This window comes from Nothoprocta perdicaria, unplaced genomic scaffold, assembly GCF_003342845.1.
Source record: "Nothoprocta perdicaria isolate Ctin4 unplaced genomic scaffold, notPer1 scaffold_122, whole genome shotgun sequence".
Lineage (NCBI taxonomy): Eukaryota > Metazoa > Chordata > Aves > Tinamiformes > Tinamidae > Nothoprocta > Nothoprocta perdicaria.
The window spans coordinates 156114-180412 of record NW_020454339.1 but is presented as its reverse complement, the minus strand read 5'-3'; the positions used below and the strand labels follow the sequence as shown (position 1 = coordinate 180412).

The 24299-nt window shown below is 35.9% G+C and overlaps 1 protein-coding gene across 2 annotated transcripts in view; it reads right to left on the bottom strand.

The window, feature by feature from the left end:
* NUDCD1 (NudC domain containing 1) overlaps positions 1-24299 on the bottom strand; it is a 31472-nt gene that overhangs the window by 4521 nt on the left and 2652 nt on the right. Inside the window, exons 2-8 of one of the 2 annotated variants that reach the window (XM_026054545.1) lie at positions 19209-19363; positions 12172-12357; positions 9216-9399; positions 7436-7621; positions 5953-6160; positions 3555-3699; positions 1830-1955 (exon numbers count right to left, since the gene is read on the bottom strand). In XM_026054545.1, coding sequence (XP_025910330.1) covers positions 1830-1955; positions 3555-3699; positions 5953-6160; positions 7436-7621; positions 9216-9399; positions 12172-12357; positions 19209-19363 — 1190 coding nt within the window. The remainder of the gene's footprint in view (positions 1-1829; positions 1956-3554; positions 3700-5952; positions 6161-7435; positions 7622-9215; positions 9400-12171; positions 12358-19208; positions 19364-24299) is intronic. The other variant, XM_026054546.1, reaches the window with a different exon arrangement.

Sequence of the window (24299 nt, the reverse complement as noted above, 5' to 3'; positions counted from 1 at the left end):
CTCTTCACTCTGTGTCACCGATCAGGAGGGCTGAATCTTTTTCATGACCTCCGTGCAGGTTTTAGAAAGTTTTAAGGACTTATGATACATTTTATCTTTTGATAAATCTTAGCTATCATACGGTATCCACAAGACTGAAGACTTTCTTGATGAAACTCACTAGCTTTTAAAACTATTCCCTCTGTCAGTATGGGCATATTCTTATCTTTTTCAAAGTCAACTTACTCCTAAGTTAGAGATGGTTCTTTGTTGAATTAAAACAAAATCCGTTTTACTTCCTCGAAGATACAGGCACACAGCATCTCCAACATTAGTAACAAAAGACCTTGTCCAATAAATAACAAAGATGCTCCTGAAAGACACTTCAACGAAGCAACATAAAATGTCTATGCTGAAACTTGTTCTGAAACTTGTATTCTGTACCTGTTTGAGCACTGATAAACATAGTAGATACAAACACCTATATGGTAAATATGTACCCAGTTCATTCTGATCTTGCGTGAGCTCAGCCCTGATGGTAAATAACCACTTTGGGATGACAAAGAAGAATGAATGATCACCAACACTCTTCTAAGCGTATCTTAAGTTCAATGACAAAAATGAAAGATATATGAAAGATATCCWCTCCTGAACTGCTACACTGAAAGAGGTATTTTTCCTTCTAGTTATATTTGGGCTTTTTACACCTAAAATATGGGCTCCAACAAATAACTCATAAGAATTCTGAGATTAAAAAAGCAATTACATTTGACTAGGACTGATTAAATGACAAAGGCCAACAATTTTATCCGTCTTCCAAACTGATGTACATTTTCAATGACTAGAAATAAGATTACTTTTATAATAAACAGAAAATGAAATCAAGAAAGAAATTTCTCTTGTGGGGAAAAACGCATCGAAGGTGACGCTACAAATTATTTCATTCCAACTAAATAACCCTTAGATTCTACGTTAAGATTACAGTCTTAAATTTAAATGAAATTCTTATTAAAAATTAGTATAATGTGAGGTAAAAAAAATSCTTTTGAAAAAATTAAATTCTAAAATTGTCAAAATATTTTAAGATGAGAAGTTTTCTCACTTAACCAAATGAGTTTAAAATGATTAACTAAATCTCTTCAATTGTGGGAATAAATTTTGAGATTTCACTTCATCTTAGCTTAGTACTTCTGGTGAATCCGTTCTCACTCTGCTCTAGTTCAGAATCACGCTCAGTTCAACTTCTCTTTCAGATAAAACATTTCTGTTGTYTTCACAGACTCTTCTACTCTGCAGAGCTGAGCCCTGGACTCACTCGTAATGCTCTGCCTCATGCAGCCCTGCATCTCTTTGGCCACCACACTGAGCTCATGCTTGACTTCTTTACCACCAGGACACCGAGGTCTTTCTCTGCAAAGATGTGGAAGCATCTAGAAGATGCTRGAGACCATCCTTCTTTGCCTGTTCCTCCAGTCTGCCCAAGTACCCCCAACAGCAGCACAACCACTTGCTGTCTTTGCCACTTCTCACAGGTTCAGGTCACCTGCAGGTGGATTCCAGCTGTTCCAAACAGCTGTTAGTCCTTGAAGAGGGTTGCACAGTCATAGAAACCAAAATCCTGTTGTCAACACCAGCTGTGAAGACAATTGCTGACAATAGGATCTGTTAAGTTCTTCCTGGACCCCCATGGYCTTAGCCATAATTTATACTGTGATGGCAATTCTTACATTACAGAAAAAAATTACATGCTTTCAATAATTTGGACATATTTTTGTTCTGATAAAATAATTCCACCTTCATATCTGAAAAAAATATTTTAGCATACTTTTGTAATGTTTTGCAGCACTTACTATGTGAGTAATTTTCAAGGTATCACCATCAAATCTGCACAAACTTGCACTGTCTTCCAGAAAAGCATCACATTCCTCTAATTCTTGTGCATTACAAGGTGGTTTTTCTTTGTCTGGGTTTGAATTCTGAAACAAAAAGACAATAAAATACACCGAAAATCCAAACTGCTCAAAATATACGTATTAACTTTTTTTATTACAGAAAAACAAAGGTTAACAGAACAAGAGTCACAGTGTAATCAACAGCACATTCTTTTATACATACAGATCAAAATTACTATGTGCTTATCTCAAATGAATACAACCATTTCTCTTGCGAAGGACAGCATGAGTGCTAAGGACAATAAAACTCCATTTCAGTTAAGGAAAGGAACGTAACCCAGTAGGATGTGAACAACAGATTCCCTTTTATGAGTAGAAAGTGCAGATAATCTTCAAAGCATACACAGGTCAAGTAAATTGATATAAGTTTCTTCACAGATTACCATGGGAAATGCTAGGAAAAAAATAGRGTCATTCACTGTATAAGTAGTTCTAAATACATTCATCCTTTTATCTTTACTGACAATCAGGTAAAATTAATAATGTTGGCACAGTTTCCAATGCCCTCAAAACAAGGAAAAAAAGGKTTTTTTCAGTCCACAAACTAAAGGAAACACAAGACAAAACTTGAATGAAAACTGCATGAAAACCCGCTTAACTCATTAACACAAATATGAGTATTTAATACATGTTAGAAAAGAATTTTGGTTGGGGCACTTGAATTTGTTTCTATTATAGAATGCACTTCAAGATAAGCCATTTTAAGTAACAAAAAAACCTACATTTACATAATATTTTTAAATTATTTGAAAATTATTKTCTGGACAGTGACATTAATCTAGCCGTAAAGTGAAACACTAAAATTACAGCTAGTTTATGTTTTTTTCATTTCTCTCATTTAAAAAAAACATTTCTCAAGAGATAAGTTACTCATTTATCAATACACAGATTAAAAATTCCCCTCATTAAAAATTTAAGTTTATTAATATTGATAGAGATATTCCAATACTAATCTATAAACAAACATAAATCTTCCATCATCCATGCTTCTATTATACACATGTAGATAATTATTTTACTACTCTGAAACATTAACATTTACTTAAATTAACACTTACCAAGGTGTAGGTTTATTTAGATGCCTATTAACTGCACCAAAACTTGAAAATTAGCGCAGAGAAGGAGAGGATAAATGAGTATTTGAATTGTAAACGTACCCCAGAAAGGCAAATTCAAAGTTATTAATGAAACTGCACTACATTATCTGGGCTACAGACTGGGGCTGGGAAGGAATCAATTTAATCAGTAGGCAGAATTTATTTCAACAGCACTTCTTTCAGCCTCATTCAAAGAGTAATAATTCAAAGTTAATAAATCAAAATCCATAGGGAGTCCCACTTCACAAGATTTTAGATGAGATGCACTTTCTAATTAAAATAAAAGGGAAGTATCAAACAAGCAGCAGTTAAAAATAGCATATATTTTTGTTAAACAAAGCCCCTCAGGAAAAGCAAAATGTCAGAAAGTTCATCATCAAGGTTTCTTAAATTTTACCTAGGAAACTTAGGAGCGACGTTGTGTCAGAAAGACACAAGAAGGTGACAGAAGAGGGTGTCAGAATATCAAGAAAAGATAACAATCAAATCTGGAAAAAGTTTGAATGTTTTAATTTCGACTTCTTACCATGACTTCAGAGGTAAGATGCATCAGGCTTTCGGCCATTGCAGCGCGTTGAGAAGGGTCAATAATCAATTCTCCTCTTGTGTCACCAACTATTAATTCTGGCCACTGGGGTCCCTCACTTTTCTTARTTAGAGAAATTTCCAAGCTAAAATGCAAAGAGAAGTAAATGAAAACCTTGTACCATTTTTCCAAACGACAGTCAAAAGCTCTAAAGGTAGATTGGAACTTCTCTCCAACCCAAATTATTTATGAAAAGTATGCAAYATTAAGATTAAATTTACAAAATAAAACTGCTGTAAAGGAAAACATTCCAAACAAAATCAGATCAAGTACAAGGGATTTCTAAAAGTCTACACAACAAAAACGTATTCACGTTAGAATACTCATTGTATTCAATACAAATGGYATTTCAACTGAAGTAGTTAACCAAGTACAGGTAATATACAAAAATAGAAAATATAGAAATAATATCCATTAAAAAAAGTGGAGGAAAGATAATTGTAATCTGATGCATCAACACATCAATTTCTGGTAGTAACTGCATTAGACCTACATATGTGTGGAACATGTAGTGGGAGTGCATTCATTAAATGCACTTTTAGCAAGGTCTATAGMATCAATATTGAGAGTAGGGAAAACRGTCTAATTTATTTACTACTGTATCAAAGCAAAAAGTATTTGCTGAACTCATTTCATTTATAAACTAGTTCAATTGACATCAGAAGTAGCATAAATTTTAAAAGATATTTGTAGTATGTTTTAGATTTTTGCTCAACAGAKTTTAAATCGTACTGCAGTACTAACAATAAGAACTAACTGCAACTTATAATTAYACATTTAAATGTATAATTAATGTGTAATTAAATGGACCTATTATTTATGGATCATACCTTTTTCATTAAAATGGAAAGCTAAGAGTCATGCCACATTATCCACTTGGTAATTAGCCCGAAACAATGAGTTACTTGTCAGAGGGATAGTTAACACCCAACAACTCAAAAGTTGTATTTTAATGTACTGGTATAACCTACATTTAAAGTTATTCTGCAGAAGAACACCTCTATTTCTATTACAGCAACAACTCCTCTCTTCTTAGTTGTTTCACATGATGATACTATATCTGGGAAATTAATCTTTAAGCAATCAATTAACCAAAGCTGCTTGTTTCAATAAATAGTGCCTCATTACTTTACCTTCAAAGAGAGGAAAAGCAGTAAGCGTGCAGATACGGATAACACCTTGGCACACTTAACTGCTTTTCTTAGAGAAGACCCAAGACAAACTCAGTTATGAATCACACCTGAGCAATGAAACTTCCATAAGTTTTACATTTTGTCTCATTTCATTGTGATTCCCCCATCAGCTTCCATCTTTCCCCCACCATGTTCTGTCCGAATTAGCTTTGGTTCAAGACTCAGTTGATGGTTCTGCATCTACACAAAGCTCAATGTGCTTCCAGTCTCTAACTAARGTTTCATGCCACAGAACTACACATAACAGGAGCAGATCACTCCAGGCACAGTCTTATTTTGGTTGCAAATAGGTCTGTGGGGAAGAGAATATCAAGGCTTAGTCACATGGCACTGTCATGTATTTCTGTAGAGGTGTCTGCTTCATTGGAAAATGAAAGTTCATAAAAATCAACAATGAGTGAAAACTGCATGTACCTGCCTCACAGCAGCATCTGGTTTCCCCATGAGATACTCTTATATACCATTAAAAARAGGGGGGTGGTGGGGGAGGGAAGGTGCTTTTCCTTAAATTAAGACGTAGGTAACATTTCTTCCCTCCCGYCTTTCATCTTCTAGAACAGAACTAACCCTAAAAGGACTAGACAATTATTTGTCTTTTGTTTTATACCCTTCTGCCCATGCCCCTCTTTCAGTTTGTCTTATCTTCTCATTATTATTGCCAATAATTGCTCAACTTCTCCTAGTTTGAACCACTAAAGGTAGAATAATGTTCTGATTTTTTTTWAAATAAAACAAGTAGAAAGTCAAAGCTTCTGTGCATTTCTAGAAATTCTCCATCCTCAAGGCTGACTTTTCAACTTGTAGCCCCAATACGGCCTCTATTAAAAACAAACAAACAAAAACTCTAGAAATTTAATACTGTAACAAACAATCAAAAAAACCCACAACTATTWATGTTGATTTAAGAGCTGGTTGCACTGCTCTTAAGGAAGTAAAAGTAAAAGCAGATTTTTTATACCATTAGCTAAAAAGGCAATATTGCTAAACATGACTGCTGTTCCTCTTAGCCTTCTCCTTACGAGGCAATGTAGGGTCAGACACTAAGGGAGTACATTCCCARAGCAGTCAAAAGTCAAAAGATCCAGTGATCTTCTATTTTCATGCTCAATTCTTWTTAGCAGTAAAGTGAAAATCATATACAACACCTTTTGTTCTCTCCAATTATCCACGTGCAGCTTTCATGGTCCACAGATGAATAGAGTTTTCCTTCCATCAAAGGAGGCTGGTCTTTCAGCGTAACATATATATTATCAGGGGAAAAACGTACTTTTACGTCATCCTTAGTGATATCTTGAGGAAYGGGAACTGTTACTGTCAAGTCATCTTCAGTCTGTTGCCAGTAATAGAGAGGGTCTACAGTTGGAAACATACAGAAGACACGAAAAGCAGATTACAAAACCYTTTCCTGGGAGGTATGGGTAAGTTCATGAAGAATAGAAATTAACTCTGAACAATTTGCATAAAAATTATCTGGACCATATAACGGAGAAACAACTTTTTTGCAAACAAAATTTCTTAGTTGTTCAGCCTATATGTACCTGTATCCCTATATGCACCTATATCCCTCTATGGAAAGTTGTCCATACAAGGGATACTMATTTCCACACACAAATATGCAAATAGAGCTACACAATACATACTAAATATTACTCCAAAATTACTGTGACATTATGAAAGTGGTAGTAAACATATTTAAATATACTAAAGTGTTAATGATTCTTATGCACCCTTAGAGAATTACAAAGGTTTCGCATGTTCCAAATTGTCATTCTGAAAATCTGGAAATAATTTACAGTATCTGTTGCTTACAACATATGCTACATGTGCATTCCACAGGCACAGATGGACTCCACACCGTCCTGCATAGTCTTTCCTGCCAGGATTATGACTACATCCTGTTAACTCTCTTCACATCTCATAGTAGAGGACAGTAAGAACAAAATGACCACAATGGCATTTTACTTCCTCTATTAAATATTCAGAGGAAGAGGACTGAACACAAACAATACAGAGGATAAGAGAAAAAAAAAAGAAAAGAAAAAACACTCAATAACCAGATGTTGGAAGTGCTACTTTTAGCTTCTGTATGATAGTCTAGTTTAATTCTAATTTYAGCATAACTAGAAAAAGAAAATTGGCAGTACTATAGAGACTGTGCTGTTTGATTCCTATGAAATTTTACCATTTAGTCACACTTGTTAAAAGATACCTAAAAATCTTGACAGCCAAATGTCATAAGATGACTTCAAATTCAAGTTTTAGGAAGATGAAGAACTTAAGCTAGATGATAAAGTTTAGGTAGCAGAGCTTGCTCTCTTAGCAGCTCACCTTCTACCTTCAGTTTTGTTGCAAGATGTCCTTTATCCTCACACAACATATATGTTTGCATCTCCTATCTAAAAAAACCCTCTCATTTAGGTTTATGCATAAKAGATTCCAAGAAAGAACAAAGACATTAGAGACCCCAACCTGCCATTTCTTTTTTTTTTTTTTCTCTGTCCCCTCTCTAGAAAGTGTGTAGTTAAGACAAACACTCACTACTGAAGTTTCTTAACTGAGGCTAAACTGATGAACTATTGATTTAGTTGAAACAGAGTAGTCCATCATAATCTACCAGATAAGTTTTACCTTTCTTTTCATTTGTTATTTTTTCATCAGTATTTTCTTCTATTTTGTCTTCCTCATCTTGCATAAATTTGAATGGTTTGTAGGAAAGAATCATTAAACCATCTCCACTCGGTTCAATTGCTGCATAATGAGGGACTGATTTTCCTTGTAAGACTCTCCTTTTGAAGATCTCATATCTATGATCACCTATAACATAAAAAGACCCCAAATATCTCTGAAAAGTAGTATTTTTCTAGTGGAGAAAAAATATAAACTCATTACACTTAAAAACAATTAAAAAAAAACCTATCAGTTAAATCACAGTAACACAGCTCAAAGCAAAATTTCTTTTCTGCTTTTCTGCTACAGTTTCTTAAACATACAGATCCTAAAATTAATCTAGGGTAATTCTACTCTTTTCCTTAAAATGTCTTTTTCACGCACAGCTATTCCAGCAATTCACAAAGTTGTTTACAGTCTCTCTACCAGAAAAATGCTTCCAAACACCTTCTAAATTGTAGTAAAAACTTGAGAAGCACTGAAATGACCTGGTCTGACAGCACAGCRGAAATGTTCATCATCTTCTGCTTTTCTGAACCACTGTCCTCAAAGTCCATGTCATTCCCCACTGTGCTCCCCAAAGCACAAGCATTATTTATGTTTTAAGTCATTAAGGTGACAGATGCTTCTCTCTTCATTAGGCTAACTGTACACAAAGTTCTCAGAAATCAACCAACTCGTGAATGATAAAAGATTATACAAACAACAATTCTTTTTAGTAAATAGCTAAAGATTTGTTAAAATTCTCACAGATAAGAGAAATTAACTCCAGGAATTATTTATGGTCTTTTACATATATGTTTAATCTATTCACTTAAGGAAATTACTGTCCTTGTAACTACAGCCTTACTTAGGAAAAAATATGTATCAGCAGAGACATTAGACAAGATCAGGTTATGGTCGTGGGAAAAAAAATGTTCTATTTGCAAAATACAACATTCAAGGTTGTGTCAGTATTCTCTCTAAGCTTTGGTACTAAATTCTTGATGTCAATGTAGCAAATTTACTTTTTCTTACAAGATAGAACCATTAGTATTCAGAAGTTTCTCCAGTTCAGTTGCCCTTAAAAAGCTTAAGGCTATGTGCATTTCTCACTCTTTTACTAGTTTTTCCATTACCCCAGGTTTCTAAAAGAGATTTAGAGAAGATACTCCTCAATTTCCTTTCCACATGGAATATGTAGGAGGTCAAATGTTTTGATAAGAACGTCCGAACATGCAATCAACTACTTTAACATTACTTTAATAGGCAGTTATAGATCTTGTTACTATCAGTGACCAAAGCAGACTTTTTGGAATGTAATGAAAGAGACATGACAAGACTTCCCTGAAACAGTAAATTACTTTAATTGACAAATCTTTAAATCATGCTCCAAAACAGGTTCTTACACTCCTTACAAAGGCTACGACCTTTAATGTAAACATGAGCAGCCATACTGACCAGCTAGAAGTTGCCCTTTGCCAGACTGTACTGGGATACTATGTTAATTAATAGGTTTTAATAAGCTAATTAACATTTGTAACATATTGATTTAAAATTAATAGAATGTCTTCATATTATTTTACTGTAGGGAAATCAAGAACATCTATTATTCACTTTCTATATTACAGTTCTTTATTTTTACCTATGTAAAACCTGAATTATGATTTTGGTGGTCAGAAACTGAAAAATGAACAACTTAAGACCAAGAAGGAAAACATGATGGAAGTTTATTCACATTATTCGCCAATAAAACACTTACCCTCTTGGCTCGCCTCTGTAATTGTGATCCATTCCAAGGCAATATGATACCCACTTCCTTTTGTGTCTAGTTCATCTTTTTCTACTCTAAGCAACAGTACAGATACTGAATGTTTATCTGATTTTACAAATGAAACACTGTGTACTATAGTAAATGGATTGCCTAGTTCTTCGTTAAACACAATCTAGAAGACAAAATTGAAAAAAAAAAAGAAAATACATATAGTTGGTCAAAATGGGAAGATTTTGCTATTTTTCTATTCCTCAGAAAGCAACAAGAGACTTGACTGAATGTTGAAGTAATCTAACTTAGCTTTCCAAAAAGCACCCCTCTGTGAATAAGCATCAATCAATGAACATCATCCATTTCCAATTCCTCCTTCGTCGGCTGTCAAGACACTGTTCTAAAATGTTTTTTATCACTCTTTGTATTATAACATCATCAGAAAGGCCCACTACACGTAGCATAAAGATGCACAAAAATATCATCATTTGGACTGTTTAGTTCTACGGTATGGAGGGGTACAAAAGMTGATAAGCAGACCAGGATCTATAAAGATAGTACATTAACTGAGGAAAGGAGTTTTGCATTGACACAAACATAGGCTTTGCACAGAGGCCTTCTCTAGTCATCCCAGCACCCTGAAAGCCTCTGTAGCCCTTGACACATTAACCTATTTGGTCAGTACTTTCAAAAGTGATTCATTTTTTTCTTTTCTAGAAAGTCTGATGAAGAAGAATATAAACAAAACCCAACAACTGAATGAAAGAGTATAGTATTTGTATTTAGGAGGCGCTAAAGTTAGAGAGTTTTGATTTTTTTAAAAATATATAGTGACTTGACTGACAATTCCATGTCATTTATTTGACTTCTTATGGAAATGTATTCTCACACAGACCAGAACAAAAACCAGTTGCTATTTACAACCAAACACCAAATCCAACTACAGAATAAGACTGGTTCATTAAAAATTGAACATGCAAAAGATACAAGGGAAGAGCTACTCCATCCAGCTGGAGTTGTCCCTATCAAGACAGAAAGTTGAGATCCTGTCACTAGTAAAAACTTAGGATCACTCAGGAAACTTAGTAAAAACTGCACAAACACCAGATTCCTTCTTCACAACAAAGAGACATACGCACAGAATAAAAGATTCATAATGCATAGGTAAACAATCATAACTTAAGTCATTAACTGCATCCAAGCAGGACAAMCGATATCATTATTAATACCAAGGCATTAATAAGACTGCCTTGGTATGGAAGAAGAAAGGACAAGAATTGYTCTTTACAGGAATTTTGGAAAATATTTCACCATGACAGTTGTAAAAGACTCACTTCATTTACAATCAATAGTTTGTCGTGAAGATACTAAGCACCAGCAACTTTCCAAAGCTAAGTGCACAGTATGAGCACTTACCAGAGTCCTAGAAATACTATTGCTTACACTATACTTACTTACATCTGAGGTGGATCGAGAACTGGATGGATGTCAGAGCTCAGAGGGTGGTGATAAATGGGGCCGAGTCCAGTTGGAGGCCTGYGGCCAGTGGTGTCCCCCAGGGGTCAGTACTGGACCTAGTGCTGCTCAACTTGTTCATCAATGACCTGGACGAGGACACTGAGTGCACCCTGAGCAAGTTTGCAGATGACACCAAGCTGGGTGGAGTGGCCGACACTCCAGAAGGCTGTGCTGCCATCCAGAGGAACCCGGACAGGCTGGYGAGTTGGGCAGAGAGGAACCTCATGAGGTTCAATAAGGACAAGTGCAGGGTCCTGCACCCGCGAAAGAATAACCCCAGGCATCAGGACAGATTAGGAGTTGACCTGCTGGAAAGCACCTCCACGGAGAGGGACCWGGGAGTCYTGGTTGACACYAAGTTAACCATGAGTSAGCAGTGTGCCCTCGTGGCCAAGAAGGCCAATGGGATCCTGGCCTGCATSAGGAGGAGTGTTGCCAGCAGGTCRAGGGAGGTGATTCTGCCCCTCTCCTCAGYTCTGGTGAGGCCGCACCTGGAGTACTGTGTGCAGTTCTGGGCWCCCYAGTATAATAGGGACGTGGAGCTTCTCGAGAGGGTCCAGTGTAGAGCAACTAAGATGATTAAGGGACTGGAACATCTCTCTTACGAGGAGAGACTGAGTGAGTTTGGCCTGTTTTCTCTGGAGAAGGGAAGGATGAGAGGGGATCTTATTAACATGTATAAATACATGAAGGGAGATTGTAGGGAGGAGGCGGCCAAGCTTTTCTCAGTGGTGACCAGTGATAGGACAAAGGGTAATGGGTGCAAGCTAAAACACAGGAGGTTCCATCTCCAGGTGAGGAGGAACTTCTTCACTGTGAGGGTGMCAGAGCAGTGGAACAGGCTGCCCAGGGAGGTTTTGGAGTCTCCTTCTCTAGAGGTCTTTAAAACTCACCTGGGCRCCACCCTGTTCCACATGCTGTAGRTGTGCCTGCCTGAGCAGGAAGGTTGGACTAGATGATCTTTAGAGGTCCCTTCCAACCCTGATGATTCTGTGATTTAGTATAGGCCTAGATAACACAGAGTTGTTAGTTTGGTAGAAAGTAACTTATACTGGAAAGCTGAATTAATAAACAATAAGTGGTGGTGAGGGGGAAATCCCTGGAGAGAYTCAGAAGAACAGGTAAAGTTTATTAAAACAAAAGTTCTGTTAGAGAACATTTAGCCACTACTTAGAAATAAATTTACTTTTGTTAAGGCAGATTCTTTTTCAATCAAAAGGCCGTTCCTTTTCAATCATTTGGATTTTACAAGTATTTTGCACATAAAGAGATTATTACTCCACTGGATGATTCATGTTTGGACACAATCCCAAATCCATGGTACCACATCATGATTTAAAGCTTAACTTTTCATAGTTTTTCACTTTTGCACCTTTCAAAAAATGCAAGAGTAAAAATTGAGATGTACAGCTAAAAATATTACTGCAAGACCTACCTCCCACTTTTCAGATGCACTGTTCCCACGCTTGCCTGATTTAATTAAATACAGTCGTCCTGTTCCATCAGAAAGAGTAACCCACGTGGAAGAGGAGAAATATATTGAAGCACAAAGACGATTATCACAAGCTGCCAAATCTGTAGGTAGCCTGAAAACTTCTCTTGGTTTTTGTAGAGCAGTATCCTGCAAATAAGGAGTCACATATTAAGCTTTTACTAAATATCATCAATTATCAATATCTGCAAGTATTAGAAAAAATAAGAGCAACAGATCTCAGCAGTAGTTCCCTGCTTTCTTTGGCCAGCTGAGGATATAAGCACTACAGGATGGCACTGCACACACAAGCTGCTATGGCCACTCCTAGAACAACTTCTAACCGCTCGATATTCCCAACTGCAAGTAATTCCAAACAAACACATGTACTAACACAATAAGCCTTTCTTAGTGTTAAGACTTAAGTCATTTCTGCATCTGAAAGGTAAAAATAGTTCATTTTTTTGCCACAAAATACTAAATCATGTATTACAACCTGGTAAACRCTGTATCACTCAAAATAGTTTCCTCTCCTGTGTCTTCATGTTATCATTGTTCTCAGAAAACTTTTAACAAAAATAACAACATGCATAGGCTAAAATCAAAAGGAATCTACAGACAAAAATGTATATATAGCACCACAGATTTCTTCAAAATAGAGCTGATGGTCCTATGCTAATTACATTTCAGTTTTACTTTTCTAAGCTCATTTCCAGGAGGTTGATCTAGACTTATATTAACATCTTCACAAATTAAAAAATTGCTTAGCAACAAGGAAAATTTTTGTGAATTACTAAAATTCACTCCAAAATGAAAAATATTTAAATAGACATAAATCTTTATAAATGGAAAAAGGGAATTTGAAAAAAAATCATTAGAAGGGCAGTTCTGAAGACATTTACAACGATGTAAAAAACACAGAGGAACAAACAGTTGCCTATTTTTGTATTGAAAACCTGTGGAGGAAAACAAGTATTTACCTACGCACTATATAAAATACATCCTTCTATTATACCARAAGTGAACAAGAGACCGAGAAATAGCAGGGCAAAAAGTATCATATGAAAACTGTGTCTCACCACCAGCCCTGGAAGTCAGCTACAGGCTATCACAGTATGTTCAAAATACCTGATAATTCCTCGATTTTCATTCAAACATTAGAAGAGTATATAATGGAAAAAAAATACATAGATGGATACATAGATAACTACTTCTAGACAGAACACACTTATATATTTATTTTTGTCTAGAAAAACTCACTGAAAAATATAAAGCACCATCCTTAAAATAGTTCTTGGCATGTCTGCAGTGTGTGCATGTAAAAGGCAAATAATACATGTGTGCCTGTAAGTATTTGTTGAAAACACTATTTGAAGGGGCTCCACACTCTTCATATTTTCCAGATTTATTAAAATCAGATGTGCATTCAGAATGTGCTCAAAGGGAAGCAAGTTTGGTAAGAACCATTTTAATAACCAGCAGCAGAAAAGACCGGATGATAAACAGCCTGCTTGTCTTTTGGGCCTACTTGAATTCACATTACAGATGACTGTGTACTAGGAAAAGGCACGGGGGCAATTAGGAAACCTGCAAAGAGATGCAAAACAGACTTTTAATTTTCYGAAGCATTCAGGGCTACTCTGTACTTTCAGTCATGTCACTGTATTCCTTGAACTACTCTACTAAGGTAGCACTTTCCAAAAGAGAAAATGGAAGAATTAAAACAAACAAGAACAAAACAGCAACAWTAACAAATACCACATCACACCCAGATGCAAAGTATTTTGGCTTCCTAATCTTTTATTTTAATTTTAGGTTACTCTGAAATGCACCAGTACTACACTGAAATGCAGACACTACAATAAAAATGCTCGAAGTTGTATGACAACTTCGTGGGAAAAAAGAAGTCTGTTCTAAAGCCAATGTATCCTAACATGGAAAGAGGAAATATCAGCTACGCAACAGTAATTTACAGGGCTTTGTAACATTATAGAAGAAAGCCAACAGAAAGGAGGTCAAGTGAATCTTAAGGGTAAGCTTCAAGTAGCTTTGGATGCAGGGTTTTTTTATGGTGAACTATTGGCCATTTAATCTTCCAAAGCCCATGTCGGCTTCATCAATAACAAACAGAAGTGTCAGGACTCAGGATGTCTACTGAAGAAAATGAAAAACAACCTTYACAATAGAAAGCTTCTCTCTAAAAGGCAGAGAAAAAAATGTTTTTATTCACAAACCTTTGCTGTTGACAAATTTAMTTTTAAGCATATTAGAATAGCCTTTTACTCTCTTGAAATCACAGAACAGAATGGATGGACTGACTTGAAGTAGGAACAACACTCTTCCTCAAAACCTTTCTATTTCAGATGTGATTTTTTTTAAACTTGATCATTTGAAATTACTGTTTCTCTATACACCATTTAAGTAGCAGAGGATAACAGTAATTCCCTAGTAATTCTCAGAAGACTGAAGGGATGTTGAGATACTGGGATGATATCTTGTGGCTAGTAGGAAAGGGCTRCACTATCTACACTAACAGAAATCAGATTTATTCACAGGAATTAGATTTTAATGATTGTAAAACAGTTAAAAAACAAACACACATACAGCAAAACTACACCAAACAGTTCCTTGTCATACCAATTCTTCAACTCCTTTTGCTTCAGTATAAGATTTGTCTGCTCCACTGGGTAACTCCCTGTCGACCCGTTATCTCTGTCCTTTAATGTCAGTCCTGCCCACCTCCACACTCTGGGAAAGTTTATTTTGCTCSCTCCTGACCTCTGTGGTTCTACTTGTGCCCTTTAGACTTACTGCAAGTCCCTTCACTACTGTAACAAACCTCATTTCAGCAGAGACTTGCTTTACTTGCTTAACACACTAACCCCAATTTCTAGCCTGTTAGCAGCCTGCATTCAAAACCTGTCTAGAAATTCTGGACAAAACAGCTCTTGCCATTTGGTAATAAGAGTAACTGTGCAGGAACAAGAGGTGAAATACAGAACACAAACTTAAAATTCCCCCTGCTCTTACTGTCAGCCCTTTCCAGTCCCATCACAAGTAAGCCCATTTTACCTTAAATAGGTAAATTTTAGATTATTTGGCACATGTGTATGATTTAAAATTCTTTAATTCCATTAAGGAATTACACTGTTCTACATARTTTGTCACACTATATAAACAAGTCATATTTGATAACAAACTTAAAATAAGAATCAATTTTCCAGGGAGAGGACAGACTGAGAAAAAAAACATTATGTAACAACAAAGGGTAAGGAAATAAGAGCCAGGAATTATATTGGGATTGCAATTATTTCCATAATATAACCATAGTAAATAATTGTAATAAAAYATCTAGACACTAAACATGTCTAAGTGAACAAAAAAATCCAGACCAATGTTCTGAATGATACAGAGTAAAGTATTTGAAAGTCTGTTTGAAATACAAGCCTTAGAGGTGTTTTTTTTCCTCCACTTCAACTGTTTCCTTTTACTGACTCATTCTAAACAGAAGTCCCAGTTTGTTTCTTCTACAATTAGCATTTGTTTTGAAATAAAATTAACTAGAAATTATGGAAATGGAGTTCCACAGCAATTTCTTATTTGAATTTAGAACAATGAGAATGGAGATGTCACTACAGATTTTAATCAAGTGCAAGGACAGTCACAGTTGCCACAAATTCCCACTTCCATTAATATAAAAAAACACTCTTTGTACAAGTTGTTAGCAGTCCAGAAATCAACTCCAAAAATAACTGCTGGAGGAGAAAACTTTTCATTTTTTCTCCAGCTAAAGTCATGAGATAGACACAAGTAAATAAATAGCAAACAATAATGCTATTAATAATGCTAATAAAAACACTAGTTGTCACCCCTTTAAAACAAAGTACCAATACTAGCTGACTGAATGAAAGAGATTTGACAGCTACAGCAGAACGGTAAAGTTTTCACACTGTATTTTTAACTGAGTTAGGGTAACAATTTTCCCCACTTAGAATAAAAACCATTTGAATCCATCAACTTAGAAAAAATGCTCATAACAATGACTACTTTTATGTTTGATTTTGAGCAAGTGGAAAGGTCTTATCTATAGTTTTTGCATTCACAGACTGCATCTTTTCTAATGCAAAAGTCATAGCAGAAATTTGCTATTTACAGGTAGTCATAGCAATCACCAGAGTTGAAACAGAAATGGAAACCAATACTAAAAATAATAATATGCCTTTAAAAAAATCCATGTTCTTTTATTTGAGAGATAAGATATACTCAGGTTAATGTTTCATTTTCTTTTTGAGAAAATACTGACACCTGTTTTAATGACRGCAGATGCTAACTCACAAGCTATACCTGACTAAAAACAATTTTTATAATATGCATTTGATTAACACACAGCCAGGCACATTTGTAATGAGAGATCTTGTTATGTTTCTGAATCCACATTCCTTCTTATACATATGCAAACATTCCCTTTACACAACAGCACCCAATTGTATATTAAGACACAACATGGTGACAATTTATATGTCTGGTAGAACAAAAGGCTGTGATGGGATATTAACCAAGTGCCACCTTCCTAAAAGTGTCCCAAGGGCCAGCTGTAACTTGTAATATGTAACAGCTACCAGGAAGAATAMTACATGTGTACATGTAAATGCTAATTTCTGCCTTTTGTAAAAGCCTTCCTATTTTATCACTTAAGAATAAAGTTTTCAGGCTTCTGTACAGACTTTAGTTCTTCTTAATAAAGGAAAATCACAAGACCACAGAACAGCCAGAGCTCAAAGGCACCTATGGAGAACATTATTCGACCCTCCTGTTCAACGGGGGTCACCTACACCTAGTTGCCCAGGACCACAACCAGCTTTGCTTGAATAGCTSTAACGCCAGGAACAGATGGAGACTCCCTGGGCAACCTGATCACAGTGCTCAGTCTCCCTCATAGGGCTCTCTTGTGTCCAGATAGATTTTCCTGGGTTTCAGTTTGTGCTGCCTGACTCTTGASCTTACTGGAGACCACTGAGAAGATTTTGGCTCTGTTCTCTCAACACGCTCTCATCAGGTTCATAGGCATTGATAAGTTCCCCCTCTGGGTCTTCTCCTCCCCAAGGTGCACAATCCCAGTTTTCTCAGCCTCTCCTCATATGAGAGATGACCCAACCATTTAATCTTACTCAGGGTCCTGTGCCAAACTCCCTCCAGTCTCACTTGTCTTGGAGGAGCAGCACAGGATGCAGCACACGAGAAGTGGTCTCAACAGAGCCAGTCTTCTCAGGGAAGACTCAAATGCAGCCATTCAGCACCCCTGTCCTTTTTGTGCCCCCTGTTACCAGAGTCCTTGCCCCATTTAGCAGCAGGCTCATGTTCCCCTCACTTTCCTTTTGCTGCTTATGTACTTGCAGGAGCCTTTCATCCTGCATGATCCATTGGTGTGCCTAAATTCTTCTCAGGCCACAGTCTCTCCTTCCACCTCTTATACACTTCTTTTTTATGTCAGACTTCAGTCAGGAACTTCTTGCTCATCCATGAAGGCCTCTTGCTGCCTTTGCTCATTTCCTGCTTGTTGGGACGGACTCTTAGAATAAKGCAATTTTGACAAGCTACAGTTGAAAGGGATTTCCCTGACAAGTTCCTTCCTTTAAGATGTTCCTACTGGGTTTGAGCATTGCTGAAGATACGGGAAGAAGTCCTGAAAGGTTTTTCTATGAAAAGCAAAGGAACTATCCCGTGGCTCCAGTCCTTAGCTTGCCATACTCTGGAAACCTAGATTTCCAGATAACTACCATTTCAGGATTTCTCTAGATAGTCCTGACCTGCTCATATTCTGTCCAGAATCTTGCCCAGAGGGAGCCACATACTCTCAAAAGCCATGCATTTCTAGGTGTTTTCCTTTGTTCCACAAGATTACAGTCAAATTTCTTAGTAGCAAGACAATGTAAAACTAATCAGCAGCCCTAAATTGTTTAGTGACAGAGCAAATCTTATTATGAGACAGAGCACCTACCTTTCTCACCACAAAAAAATCACCAAATAACTGTTATGAATGAAGAATCACTATTTAGAGTAGCTAACAACTTGATTTTTTTTTTAAATATATTTTTCTTAACTTCTGGAAAAATGAACATTTTAAAAAGCTATGCTTAATGACTCAGAAGGATTGACTCAAAGTCACCAGGAAAACAGAGAAATTGTAGCTTCTAGTGAGGAAGTATAATATCCAATAGGACACAAATTGTAATTGTCAGAGATATAATCTTACTCCAAATGGTACATTCAAAGCTACAAAGACATTATGATAGCTGAAAAACAGCAGAAGCAACACAGTCCACTATTATTTAATGACCAAGCCTTGCAATTGGATGTAGAGGAATAATATCCAGAGGAAATATATCCTTTTTCATATAGAATAGGTTTGTAGTGGAAATTAGTGCATCTGCAAATGAAAACACCCCATAAGAAATGGAAAATGTGATTATTTAAAAACACTAGGATAAAAACAGAGAAATGTCACATTCTTCTATTTGGTCTTRCACTCTATTTCTAATTGGTCCAAGGCAAGTTGCATCTTTTTGGCTCCAGTGAGTGATGTGCAAATTCAGCTACTAGTCTATATAAGCATTCAGCAATAATTCTAAAGTCAACAACTTATTTCTCTGCTTATATCTTCAGTGACTAGATGTTCAAATTAGCACACATACATCAAATAATGTAARGGAAAAACATCTGGCAACTAGAAGTGTCTATTATTTTCTTCAGCTTGCCATCATATACCCATGATGCTCAGAATGGAGTACGATTTGATATCAAACTATTAATGAGGAAATGTCCAACACTCTCCACTTAAAATCCCTTCACCACGAACAGTGATGATGAACAATATCTTACTGTTTTCCCTATCTTTCTGGCAATACCCTTCTCAGTTTCTGCATCTGGATCCTTTCTGTCACTTTTTCTACCTTATCTACCTTTTTGATTTCAGTAATTTTTTAAAGGCATCTTACTCTTACCAGAGTCACCGACACGTTCATAACCCTTCCATATTGGTCAATGTAGTAGACATTATCCTGGTACCAGGAATCCAGGTGAAGATAATTAAACATGCCAAAGGCACGCATGTGGTCAAGGGTATATTGATCATCCCGAAGTGCGACTTCAGCAACAGCTGGGGAGTGAAGAGAGAGAGATGTTATTTTAACAGCTATGAAATATATTTAAAATTAATTCTTCCATCCTTAGGCCACAAACTTGATTTACTTGAAGAATATCTTACATATGAAGTTTAAAATGTCAGTATGAACTTGGAAATAGCTAACATACATTCAAGGCACTGTGATCATTCAGTATGATCATGCAAAAATCATTATCACTTACAATGGCTTACACCATCTCTTCCCACGAGGCACTGAAGTTTCTCTAATTTGTCAACAACCTCCATAAGGCAAACAAACAATCCCTAAAATAACACCACCACTACACACACTACACACAAGTAGCTATTACACAAAATTCATTTTGAAATCTCTTTGTAAACAAAATTTCCCAGTAGGTACATGGTATGGGGGGGAGGAAGAATTCTGCTCTCTGATAACTTACATAAAGAAATATCCYCCCTAACTATATAGATTTCAGTGTTCAATTCTGAATTAAGAAATCAACACTTGCCAGGCAAAAAATTAAAACAGTGCAAAGCAGACAGAGTACTGGGCAAATTCTTCTCAGAGGTGGCTGGCAACAGAACAAGGAGTAATGAGTATAAATTAAAACAAAGGCAGTTCCATCTGCATGCAAGAAGAACTTCTTCACCGTGAGGGTGACAAGAGCRCTGGAACAGGCTGCCCGGGGAGGTTGTGGAGTCTCTGTGTCTGGAGGTCTTCCAAACCMTCCTGAATGCCTGTGTTATGTGCTATGGGTGTCCCCGCTCAAGCTGGGAGGCTGGTCTAGATGATCTCTAGAGGTCTCTTCCAACCCCAGCCATTCTATGATGCTGGGTTACTGAAGAAATGTATCCCCAGCACTCCCACAGAGGTTGAAGAAATCTTGAGAAATGTCCAAGMTATCCTCAAAAACTTTGTCCTATGCTTTTTTCTAGCTATAACAGGTTATAAAGAAGAGCTGTTCACTTAATATTGGTACCTTATTAAGTAATGGATGAATGCTACTTAAAATCATCCACTGAGCTTTTCCCAACTAGAAAACCCCTCTTCAGTTGGCAATAATCATAGCTAATGTTATCTCTGTAAGACTGTTTTCCTTTAAAAGGTGGTTTTGAAAGCAACTTCCCCGACAGGAACTACCAGCTATTCTTCCCTCCTCTTCCTCASCCATACGAGGATCTAGCAGCTATAGTCTCATCATCTCAACAAATTTCTTTCTACTCTTTTTGCTCCAAAACAGAGCAAAGCTATTTCCAGCATTTCCCTCTGCTCCACCTACTCCCATGATAGCAATAATTCACAACTCAAGCAGTTCTCATCTTACATTTCTTACGCTTTTCTTCATAATCTCCTTAAAACCTGCTTAAAAACTGGTATTTCATTGTACTCTCAGTAGAGCACAGATGACTACAAACTATAATTCATTTTCCAGCGCAGTCTGGATGGTTATCACAACACCAGCAATCGCATAATCACCAGCTGGCTCAAAATTGACCCCATTAGATGTACCACCTATTAACTTAAGTGTGGCTAGAGGAAGCTAAGCAAGATAATACTGCCTTGTTAATAAAAAAAATCCAATCCTATTACACTGTCATTTTAGAAAGGTTTTGCAGAAGCAATTAGCCTCCTAATCACTGTTGATATTTGCAAACCAACAGCATTCCTTCCACTCAGCTCAAATCATTATTCATATTTACCACATRAAAGAGATTTCAGCTTCTCTGAAATTAATAAATCACTGTTCCTCAAGCCATGTCACTTTAAAAAGAAGTCAGAATATGGAAGAAGAAAGTCTAAGAAGAAAACWTATCTATCATAATCTGAAAGATGGTACTCATTTCAGTTTAACTTAATTAGAATATTTCACAGTAACTCACATTGTAGAAGAAATAAAAATTACCTGTGCTCTAAGATTGTTTGGACAACTAAGTGAATAAGAATATCAAAAAAAGGTCTTCTCAACATGGCAAAATGAGAGACTATATGAATACACTATAAAGAAAATAAACAAAACAAATATAATCCAARATTTATTTTCCAGTGAAACCAAGCATATTTCACCTGTTTCCTGGATAGCTACATTAACTGATCTTTCTAAAATAGAATGCACATGCTGAAGCACGTAAAGCATTTTCAGCATGAAAAAGTTAAAATTGTCTTATTTTACCATTTCTTCTCCCATCCCATCAGCCATGTTGCTGCTGGCAGATATTTAACTAAAATATATACAAACATCAAAAATAGTCTAAACTACAGGCTTCCTAAAGCAGAATACATAACTTTTCAAGAAAGTTCTGGGAAAAATATACTACTGATTAGTTGTTTGTAGTGTGATAAACTTTACAAAATCTGAAGACATTTTGTCTTGCCTTTTTCAGCTTATAGCCCTGAAAAGCAACAAATAACAACAACTGATCTGCCACAGAAAATCTAAACCCTGAAAATGCCTTGTATAGTTCTTCACAAAGAAAAGTCAAGAAACTATACAATTTGTACATGATTTTAATCAGGCATCAAGCAAATCTTTACTGTACTCTCATGTAATGCTTTCAATTGTTATGAATAGCAGGCATCTTCTGCTATAACACATCCTGTAGGTCAGGCTTMAAGTAGTTGCTGGAGGAACTGTTCCATCCTTGATTAACTGAACCAAATTCTATAATCAGGTGAAATATGTGCATAAATGATAGACGAGCACATCTATCACATATGATGCACTCAGTTTATAGCAGATTCTATATTAGAAGAGTACAGAATGAGTTGAGACATTCAACTAAGAATTTTTAAAAAGCACAACTCAAAAAGAAGACACAAAATGAAAAACAGGAAATAGAAGGAAATAGAAGGAAAGGRAGAAATATTTAAATCACATTATCGTGGTATCTGTATATACATGTGCATGCGTTATGCGTATGWATATGTTTTTTATATCTATATATGAATTTTATATATGCACACACACATATACATTCTTTTTTTAAAAAAAAAGGTGACTGGACCAAGAACAGAGACTAATTTACTACCTCAAATTCACTAGGTTCAAATACATATTCAGAAGAATGAAATTCTTTCTCTTGAAGTTTCTGAAAAACAAATCTGAATTAGCCATTAGCCAAACCCAAAAACATTGGCTCTTCCTTGCCACATCAGGGATCAACAAAATTAAGAATGTAGTTTACCTCTCAGATTAAAATATATATTTATATTTTTTGCAACCCTAATTAGATGTCATATACAGATCAGGCATAACATACATATAAAGATTATGTTACTTTTCCAGACCTATGTCTGTGAAAAAGTTAAAAAAAATACTGAAAATGAAATTGTCACTCCAACTTTACTTAAGCCAAAAAAAAAAAAATATATATACCGGACAATCAAAAGAAGCAGCAAGATATTCTTAATCAAACTGTATTTTTTCTATTTATTATTCCATAGTGCAAGAAAACCCACTCTTATGAACAGGCAATACTAGCAAGGGAGGTAAATCTGTCATCTCTCATCGAATATTGTAAAACAGAATTGCAAAAACAAGTTTAAAAAAAAGAAAAACAAAGTGTGTGAATAGAGGAAGCCATAGCTTACCCTACTGAAAAAAAAAAAAAAAAAAAAGACCTAAAAATATTAGAAAATATACAATTATATGAATGTGTATGGATGCGTTATTTTGGGTTGTCTAATGCCTGTATGTTTTTCCTTGTCTTGCAGTGCCACCCAGTGGAAGGGATTTGGTATTTCACGTACACTTATCTACTTCCAGAAGAGTTAACATKAATTCATTTTATAGTGTCAGTTGTCAACACGCACAGTTATTTGCACGTTATATATCAAAGTTATTTTTCTTATAATATTGAGGACCTTATTGCTGCTGGTGACTTGAAAAGACAAGGCTTATTTATTCTACTACAGTAAAGATGTTAATACTTTAATCATGGTTTTCACCTGACATATAGCTAACTGAAAACAAGCATTAGCTAGTAGACACCACAGAATGAAGCAGGCTTGCTGGATCAGGTTACTTACACAGATGAGACATGTAAACAGGATCTATCAAATACACTAAAGGCAAGCTGAGCAACATTCAAAAGTAGCTTGTGAAACGCTGTAAAACCTCAATTTATGATCTTTTACCAGCTGCAAGAACCATTTTAACTGACAAGAGCTACAAGGCAATTTACCCCCTACTTTTTTTTTTTCTTTATCAAGAAATTAAAATGTGAGCTCATATGTCTGAGATCTAAATACAGATTTACAATCTATGGCTGTAAACATCCAAAATGATGACTTCCCTAGTGTTTCACAGGTATTATTTTAACAGGTTTTCCTGTATGTATTCTTCAGTTTTATAAAACTTTCTTTTTGTAATAGCCCATAAAAATTTGAAACAGATAAGTGTTTAGGTATCCAAAAGACAAACACATTTTTCTTTTTTTTCTTTGTTTTCCAGGGCATTACTAACAGGTAACACTTTCATTGAATTTCTAGAAGAATCTTAGACATCTTAGTCCTAGTTATAATCGGTTCTGCGTAGAACAAATCATAATCAACAATATCAACATTATTTTTTCAAGAAAAGTAAACACACACACACACATATATATATATAATATGATCAAAGGAACCTATCACTGCATGCCACTTGCAAAGTATATTTGAGTGCACATCCGATTCACTTCTTGGATGTTATTAGTTCTAAAATCTATACATGCAGTATGGCATTTTGACGAGGGCTCTGTCAAACAGACAACACAAAGAGGGAATGGATGTGGAAATCCCACATAGTCCAGAACTAAATATATAATAGTGCAGACTCTCCACTGCCTAATAAATAAATAAATAAATACTAATATAAAAGATGAGAAAATGATCAATGACCTGGACAAGGGCACGGAGTGCACCCTGAGTAAGTTTGCAGATGACACCAAGCTGGGTGGAGTGGCC